Raw genomic sequence first — 9,292 nt, 5'->3', positions numbered from 1 at the left:
GCTTTTCAAGTATTTAACTGTTTGCCCCCCCCCCCCCCAAAAAAATAAATAAAAATAAAATAAAATAAAATAAAGACACCAAGAAACCCTGGAACTTTTTTTTTCCTGTAGCGTTTATTGTTCATTTGACATTATAAAAGAACAGGTAGGAGTATAAACAGCACTTTGGGTAAAAACTATGGTACAAATGTTTATAGAAAAGCTTCACTAATATAAAAAAAAAAAAGAAATAAAATAACCAAAATGACAAAGACATCCTCGTGTCAGTGTGCAAATGAGTTTATACAGACAGAAACGCTTCCATATGAGGCTACGCTTCTAGATAAATTATTTAAATAGCATATATCTACACAAATCAAATAACCTCAACATACAACAAATATAATAATTTATCAAGACTGCACAAATACATATCGCAAAACATAGTCAAGGCAACATTTCCTTAATCCTTTACGTTCTTGTTTGGGCTTCTTCAGCTACAAAAATATCTTATTTACAGCATATAAATGATACTAAAGTCTTGCTTAAAAAAAGAAAAAATAAAGAAGCCAACCAATTTATACTCTGTTGCTTAGACAAGTGATTCTTGTGTATTGCTGGCCTCAATACAAAAAGAATTAATGAGGTAATATTTGTACATAAAGGGTTTCCTTTTTTCCCATTGTCAGAAATGTACACACAAGCTCAGGCACACCAGCCATGCACACTGCAGAAGCGGAATATTTCGAGGTGGTGGAAGTGATGCTTTCCTTTTTCTCTCATGGTTTTGGTCAGAAGTAATTCTAAATCTTTAAAAGATCCTGATTTCACTTTCTAGGAATGGGTTGCTGCTGACATATAAAGGTGGAGAAATGAGCAAGAATTAAAGCCATAAACAGCCATACTTACAATAATCTTAGGAAACAGACTGGCCCTCGCTCTTTATGTCCCTTGAAATGTTCAGTAAATATTAGTTATCAACATTATATTTGCTCATAATTACTGTTCCAAAGCAGTGTGCGTGCTTTGGGGCCCTGTGCTGTCCTGAAATTTGTGCTCTTCTTATTTCTTCTAGTGCTCTTTCCTGAGAAAACTAATATTTCGGGCCAGCCCTGCGCCTCGGATACATGCACGTGCCTTTAAAAGGGGTCGCCGTAAGAGATTAAAATCAAATTTTGACTCAGTTATCTTAATAACTATCCTTATCAGGTGGTGGAACAAATGCACAAACACACAAATAGCATTCACTCTCTTTGATAGTAACAGTCAGTCCATACTGTCCATGGTCCCTCAAGAGTTCCTTCAAAGGGCAATCTCACCCCCAAAATTAACAAAGTTCTCCTACTCTTTTCTTCATACTGAAACAAGTATCTCTGAGTCCACAGCAGATGTATATTAATGCTCAAAAATACCAAAAAATAAAATACAAAAAAACACTCTTCCCTTTGGTCCCTCATCCTCATCCACAGAGGAATACCGACAACAGTTCAGGTGTGCAAAGCAATAAAATGTGGCCCTCTTTCAATGCAGATCAGAGCAAACAGAGTGAGAGAGCCAATCGTCTTCTGAGCAGAGCTGTGCTCAAAATTTGTGTTTGGTGCAGTGGTGCAGGATTAACTTTCATTTGGCTTATGCTCCTGAGGTCACTTTACCTCATTTTAACTCACTTGCTCTTCATACCTCCAATGTGCATTTCTCAAAGGAAAAGAGTTAAATAGAAGTTCATCCAGGTCTCGTTTTATTGTTTCATACTGATAAATTCTTCTAAAAGGCTCTGCGGTCCGATTATGTATCTGAAAGAAGTGGCAGATAGAAAACATGTTAGGAATGAAGTTCAAGGTGATGGCAGGTGGTTTCAAATGCATCTGACCGTCGCTCGCGTGCTTACCTCTGCATTCGTATTTGAGGTCTGAGAAGTAAACCATCTCCTGAGAGAAGACGTACAAGCCTAGCCGCCCGCCAGCGTAGGTCTTGTCATAGATGTTTCCGGAATCAGCCATGATTCTCTTGCCTTCATACATGACCACTCTGCAAAAGAAAATACAGTCAGTGGAGCTCGTGGTAATTTTAATATAAATTATGCAGTTATAATTGATTGAAGGAGCATTTTTCTGGGGTTTTTGTCTCACCTAATAAGTCCAGTCTTGGGTCTGTGGGTCAGATGCCATCTGTAGGCAGTGAAGTCTTTCCAGCCAATATTCTTGGGGTCGTGCCACAGAGTGCGCACCTGAAAATGATTTGCAAATCATTAAAATGAGAAAAGTCTCAAAACATTTTTTAGATTATGTCTCAAACTTTGAGTCAATTCATCTGTGCTCACCTGTCCTGGGGTATCTCCAGTGTGCCACAGGGCGTTCCTCAGGTGCTCACCAGGCCCTGTGGTGGAGTTGACCACTTTGATTGACAACCCAGAGTAGCCCTGAGCTCTTGTGGGTGTGGCGGACCAGTATGTCTGGGTGATCTGTTTCCACATCACTGTGTAGAAGCGTGAGCTGGATTGGTAGCCAAACACGAAACCAGCGTAGTCATCATCTCTGTCCGTGTTGATGAAGAATGTTCCACTGAAGTCCACTGCACTGAACTCATCATAACCTGAATTAAATTAAAAGATGGGTTAGCATCAAATTGCTACCACTTTATGTCCATTGCAGCAAGACGTCTGTCCGTATATTACATACCAACAGCAATGCCGGGGTCACAGTTGACAGTCTGCACCAGCTCCTTGCCCTGATGCCGGACCACCCAGTTGGGGTCAATCTGGGAGGTGCCCTTGGGGTCCAGAGGAACCATCTGGAATCTGCGGAAGTCGGTTTCACTGATGGCAAAGTTTTCCGGGCACACATCGTAGATGTCCAAAACATTGTCCTGGTCAAAATCATCTTTGCACACATCCCCACGTCCGTCACCTGAGAGAAAAATATGCACATGAAAATCACAAAAATGCTTTATGAACAAAGATTTATAAAAGGCACTGGTGTTTTGTAGGACTACAAACTGAGAAATGGACTTACCATCAGAGTCCAGCTGATCAGGGTTAAATGCCAATCTACAGTTGTCTTTTTCATCAGGGATGCCATCATTGTCATCGTCATGGTCGCAGGCGTCACCCTTGCCATCCTTGTCGTGGTCTGCCTGGTTTGCATTGGGAATGTATGGGCAGTTATCCAAGTTGTTCTGGTGACCATCCTCGTCAATGTCCTGGTTGTTGTCGCACTTATCTCCCACGCGATCCGAGTCAGAGTCAATCTGCGAAAGAACAAAATTCCTTTTGATGAGCCACTCGCGCTCACTTCAGATAATTCCCTCTTCTGTTTTTCACCGGCCTCGATATGAGAGGTGCTGCTTTGGATGTGATTCAAAAGCAGCCCCTTGTTTTCAGGTATGCAAGCAATGTCCCTCCAGACAAATGTGCAGTGTCCTTGCACTTCAACAACTTTAAACTCTTTTTCATTCAAATTTGGAAGAGAAAAGAAAAAAAGAGGGAGCATTCTGAGGAAAGTTCTGTATAATACAAAGTCAGAGATAGCTATGCAAATCCCCATAGCTGTAAAGTAAAAGTGAAAGATGATGCTACCTGATCAGGATTGTGCTCCAGAGGGCAATTATCGCAATGATCTCCAACACCATCCCTGTCAGTGTCTCTCTGGTCCACGTTGTAAACATACGGGCAGTTGTCATTCTCGTTCAGGATGCCTGTTGAGAGATTTGAATTTCATTTTAGTCTTCACAACAGGGCAAATGCTTTATAAAAATAAGGTTAAGGAAAGTTGGACCAAATATGGAGAAATTACTTACCATCACCGTCAATGTCAACAGCACAGGCATCACCCTCTCCGTTGTTGTCAGTGTCTGTTTGGTCCGTGTTGGCTTCAAATACACAGTTGTCACAGCGGTCACCAACATCATCCCTGTCTGCATCATACTGGGCGGGGTTGTACACTCTTGGGCAGTTGTCCTAAATTAATAGAGAGATCTCAGTTTAATGACTAAAATGGGTCACGAGTCAGAGAAGTTATATTTATAGGAACAAAACTTTGCTCTTCCAGACTCCTTTTTTTTTTTTCTTACTCAAACTGGAATGTGATATTCCACTGGTGATTTTTACCACTGCATATTTCTTGCCCAACTTTCCAAATCCACACTAAGAATTATGGGCAACAAGCCACATCGTCCTCAATTCGGGGTTTATGCAGAAATTATATTACACTATTCCTGCGCTACTTACTTTCCACTTTCTATGGGGAAAGCACACAAATGTGAGGACTTCACATTCCTACTGCCCAGAGGAAGGATGGCTACAGCTGATTACTATGTCTGGTCTCCGAGGAAAGCACAGTTAGCGGCTAAAGAGAAACTGCTGTGATTACTCACCCTATCATCCGGGATCCCATCATTGTCATCATCGTGGTCACATTCATCACCCAGGCCGTCTTTGTCATGATCTTCCTGGCCAGAGTTGGGAAGGCTGGGGCAGTTATCCTATAAAGAAACAATGGAGAAGTTCAGCAGGCAATCATCGCAATAATAGAGCACAGATGGGTAATTACAGCCTAGTATATTTTTGTCCATGTGGGGTCTGGATTACCTTCTTGCAGTGATAAGTGGCATTTTCCACACACAGCAGGTCAGTGTTGGGCCATCCATCCAGGTCACTGTCCTCTCCGCATATGCGTCCATTCCCAGCATATCCTGGCCTGCATTCGCAGCGGAACATAGACTCAGAGAAGACGCCCAAGTAGATGCAGTTTGCATTTTTATGGCAGTCGTGGCTTCCGTCCTTGCACGGGTTGCGGGGAACGCAAACCTAAAGAAAATTACAGATGATTAAAAAAAAAGCAATGCAAGCTGCTAGAGAAGCAGGAAAATAAAAAATGAGTAAGTAATAATCCAAACCTGTTTTTTAGCAGTTGCCTCTGCCACACCTCTTCCAAAAGGCTGAGGACCAGAGAAACGCAGAGGGCAGGGAAGACAGTTGTAACCTGGCTCTGTGTTTTCACAACGATGGACTCCATTATGAGTATGGCAAGCATCGGGGACTTCTTTGCATTCATCAATGTCTTTGCAGGTGACGCCGTTCCCTGTGTAGCCAATTGGACATCTGCCGCACTTGAATGAGCCGTCTGGGAAACTGGTGCATTTTGTGCCAGGGAAGCACGGGCTGGAGAGACAGCCATCTGTGAAGAAAAAGCATTTGTAACTTAGAATGGTGATCTGGATTGTGCCTTAAGTTTATGTTAGGCTAATAAGGCTTAGATGCTTACCAATAGGGCACTCCTGTTTGTTGCAAACTTGAGATTCAGCAGCATCGCCAACACAGTCCTTTCCACCATATTTGGGGGCCGGGTCGGAGCAGAGACGTTTGCGGGTCTGAACTCCTCCACCGCAGGTAACAGTGCAGCTGTCCCAAGGTGACCAAGGTCCCCAACCTCCATTGACTAAGACATAAAAAATTAATATTTATTTTTTGCCCTGAATAAATTATGTGATTTATACTTAAGTTGTGACATTTACTTACTAGGACAGGGCGACTTCTTGCAGACTTTGGTTTGACGTCCCTCTCCCTCGCAGTCCTTGCCACCCATCTGAGGTGTGGGGGAGTTGCAGAGGCGAATTTGAGTGATGACCCCCTCACCACAGGTCACAGAGCAGGAAGACCAAGGTGACCAGTGGCTCCAGCCTCCATCCTGTTTGACTGTGAACAATGCATACGCCATTAATTCGTCATGTTCCCGACCTGGGAAAAATGTATTATAAGAATACGATCATTAAGAATGTTTGGCAACTTACAGCGTTTGTCACATTCCTGCGGGTAGCAGTCACGGGTCTGCACAGAGGTGCCCTCACACTTGCTGTTGATGCGGTCACAGGAGCGCCCGCGCTGCTGGATGCCACGGCCACAAGTCACCGAACACTGGGTCCATTCAGACCAGGCGGACCAGCCGTCTTCTGCATAGTCGCTGGCTGTAGAGGGAGGGAGGGGAGGCATAAATTATGAGGGTTTTTTTTCTTTAGTGGAAAGTCATCAAGGAAGAAAATCAGATTAAAGTCACAATCAGTCCATCAGTTTTAAAAGAAAACCTACGTGTTCCACAGCGAGGGCAGCACTCTCCGTCGGGCACAGTGGCATTGGCGCATGGGATCAGAGGGCAGGTGATTTTGCGACACACAGTAGCGGAGTTCTGGACAAAGGAAAATGTTACTTAGTACAAGTATAATGAGTTAGCAGGAAAAAAATAAGGCCTTGCTGGTACTATTCCAGGCTTATCAGTGACATGACACTCCTACTGTGTTGATACAAAACATAATCCTCACTGAACACCCTGACTCATTACACAGCCCATGAGCAGCCTTCACTAGATGTGGCTTGTAGTTAAAAAGCCCCATGCTGCTTTGTTGATAGCTTTCAGGCAGGAGCAAGGTGATTATAAAGGCAGGTGATAACGTAAACACGATTATGACTTGGGATGGAGGAAGTGCAGCTATGGCTTCCCTCAGCTCAATCCTGCCTTTGCTTAATGGTTGCATTCCAGCAGGTGTGATGATGCTTACCTGGCAAGTGCACTCGGTGCAGCTATCGACAGTCCATTCATCTTTGTCCCGGTGCATGATGCCGTTGTGGATGCAATCTCCTCTGTGGAATTCCAAATGATTTCTCAGGTTTCGGCTTTCCTCAGACTGGGGGAAAGAGAGAGACAGAAAGGGGGTTACTCAGGATGGAAAACTTTCACTTTGCCAAGGTTCCAGCACAAATGAATCACTGACCAACACGTGATTAAGACATTGCTTGAATCTAGCGAAGCAGTGCAAATGCCGCTGACAGCCAAACATATTTGTGTATTCATATGGGTCTCATTAAGGACTTGGCTGGGGATGAGCCATTACAGCGACAAGTGGCTACGCACTGGGAATGCAATAAGTGGAAGCAGAGGAAAAGAAGGAGTGAATGATGACAAAGAGAACACCCCGATTGCCTTTTGAGCTTACCACTATTTGCAGCTCCTTTGACAGCTGTTTCACAACCATATTGAGCCCCTTGAGCTCCTTAAACATGCTGGCGATGTCCTCACAGGAGAAGCCACAGACAGACTGCAGATCTGGACACAGGAAAGAGGAGTCCAGTGAATTTTCTCAACTATTAAAATTATAGCTGCAACAAAGATTTGATTCTTTGGGGAAGACAGGTGTTACCTTTGGCTTTGTGGCCAGTGTAATCAGTCCTAATGGCAGGGCTGGAGCCATTGACTGGGTTGTCCAAAGTCATGACATCAGTCAGGACAGCTGCAGGGGAAAAGAGGGGAGACAAATGTGTTTTTGTTGGTTGAAGCATAATGAGAAAGTCTAATAATATGCACACCTTACTGTTGTTTTATTTATGTATTTTTAAGACTTACCTCCAGTTTGACATCCCTTGTTTCTCAGTATGGCATCCAGAGTGGTACCAAAGACAAAGCGCACATTCTGGAGCACTCCCTGAAAAGCAATTATAAATTAAATCAATTATGTAATGACAAAATATAGTAGATTGAATTTTATTTTGTATTGTTATTAAGTTCTGAATAAATACAACAACGCTTACATTAAATCTGTCCCTCACAGCTCCCTTTCCAATCCTGAGTCTTGCAGTGTCTGCCACCTCTTGGGACAGCACTTTGTGGATTGGCACTTCCATCTCTGAATCATCGATCCGGTCACAGCCGACAAAAAGTTGCGCCCGGTCATCTTGAACAAACAGGGTGATGTTCTTCCAGTGTCCAGTGGCCAAATCCGCATCCTCGATGGACACGATCTGCTGCTGGTTGACCGTGGAGTACACCAAATCCAGCGTGTTCGCCCTCCCGTTAGAAATAATCTCGAAAACGGGCCCGGACCCGTCAGTTTTTTCAACGGTCAAAAGGCTGCCCCTGGATTTTTTGAACTGCTTCAGGTTGACCAGGAGAAGGAAACCTCTCTCTGCCTGGATGGAGTCGAGGAGGTCCCTGAAGGCGCTGTCGGGGACGGGGGGGATCAGGTTCGCATTCAGGACCTTGTATGCGGGGCTGTATGGATCTTCGCCTTTGACCATGCTCACTCCATGCTGTCTCTTATTTACCCGGGCCAATTCAAATAAGTCAAATACACTGTTATCATCCCGACTCTCTGCGGTCAAAGAAAAGAACAGCAGCATTTACTTTTCCTCCCCTCTCACAACGACAGGTCATAGAAAACAAAGAAAACCACAAACGCAACAGGCGATAACGTTAAGCGTAAAAATAAACCATCACTATAATTATAATTTTGTCACTATAAGCTGAAAAATTTCCACACAGAAATGATTCCTTTTAATACGAAATGACAGGTGAACGAGCAATGACACACATTTTCCATTCTCACCTGCAAGTCGTGCGCCCTCACAGCTCCAAAGCATCAAGAGCAAAAAGATGCCACACAGCATCATCTCGAAACCTCAAGTGAACCCTACTGCAACCAAAGAATAACAGAGTTACCCAACATATCCAGACAAGATCTGAACATTAAAAACATCAAATAATCGGCTAATATTTATCTACAAACCTTAAAAATGAAAAACACCGCTGGAAGCAGGATAAAGAGAAAAGGTCCTTGCTTGTCCTGTTATTTATCCTGGTTCTCCTCCTTCAGCTCTAACAGAAGCTCAGTGGATAGTAATAGTGGATAGTCTCTTTAAGCTCCCGTTTATTCTGATGCTTCCACTTATTCTACTGATCTATCAGGTCGATATAAGTGCTATTTAAACAGTTTTGGGACATTCCTGAGTTCAATCTGGACCAATCAGGAGAGAGAGAGAGGGACGGACTTATTTTCTTACCTCACAGCCAGTCAGAGGAATATCCGAGACGCACACACACACACACACACACACACACACACACACACACACACACACACACACACACACACACACACACACACACACACACAGAGGAGGGAAAAATGCATTCCTGAGCAGAATTTCCATCATCGGACAAGTATTTCGTCCACGCGCTGAAGCCAAGATTTGGTCGTTTCCGGTCAAATAAAAGTTTAATTATTCCTCAAACAGTCTTAATTTAATTTAAATGCCATTTTCTGGGGATAAAGAATTCATTTGATTGAATATGACTCAAAGGCCAATTATCTCTGTAGACCGGTAACACAAAACCAGCTATGAATGGATTTAAAAGCCATATAAAATAGTAAATTATATTCCATACCCTACACTCGTGTTAATTCGAGCTTATACTTATTTATTACACGCTTCATACTGGGTAAAAAGTCTGCCTAGTTCTTATGTTGTTATTACTATGGTGGCCGCCAG

At 43.3% G+C, this 9,292-nt stretch overlaps 1 protein-coding gene across 2 annotated transcripts; it reads right to left on the bottom strand.

The window, feature by feature from the left end:
• Positions 1–108: 108 nt before the first annotated feature.
• thbs1a (thrombospondin 1a) lies at positions 109–8,687 on the bottom strand. 2 transcript variants are annotated; one of them, XM_030718407.1, is made up of 22 exons: positions 8,530–8,687; positions 8,350–8,436; positions 7,556–8,115; positions 7,371–7,449; positions 7,168–7,257; positions 6,964–7,073; positions 6,529–6,654; positions 6,062–6,158; positions 5,767–5,940; positions 5,495–5,671; positions 5,241–5,414; positions 4,873–5,153; positions 4,565–4,783; positions 4,351–4,458; positions 3,775–3,934; positions 3,554–3,672; positions 2,991–3,225; positions 2,658–2,885; positions 2,300–2,571; positions 2,109–2,206; positions 1,868–2,007; positions 109–1,772 (listed from the first exon to the last, which is right to left on the bottom strand). In XM_030718407.1, the coding sequence occupies exons 2-22, from the start codon at positions 8,411–8,413 to the stop codon at positions 1,765–1,767; spliced, it is 3,519 nt and encodes a 1,172-aa protein (XP_030574267.1). In that variant the 5' UTR covers positions 8,414–8,436; positions 8,530–8,687; the 3' UTR covers positions 109–1,764. The 2 variants fall into 2 exon arrangements, with proteins under 2 accessions (XP_030574267.1, XP_030574268.1); XM_030718408.1 differs by having other exon boundaries at positions 8,350–8,433.
• Between the last annotated feature and the right edge of the window lie 605 nt (positions 8,688–9,292).

This window comes from Archocentrus centrarchus, chromosome 22 (assembly GCF_007364275.1).
Source record: "Archocentrus centrarchus isolate MPI-CPG fArcCen1 chromosome 22, fArcCen1, whole genome shotgun sequence".
NCBI classification, from domain to species: Eukaryota; Metazoa; Chordata; class Actinopteri; order Cichliformes; family Cichlidae; genus Archocentrus; species Archocentrus centrarchus.
Note: the sequence above shows the minus strand (reverse complement) of the source record. Positions and strands in the feature narration are given on the sequence as shown.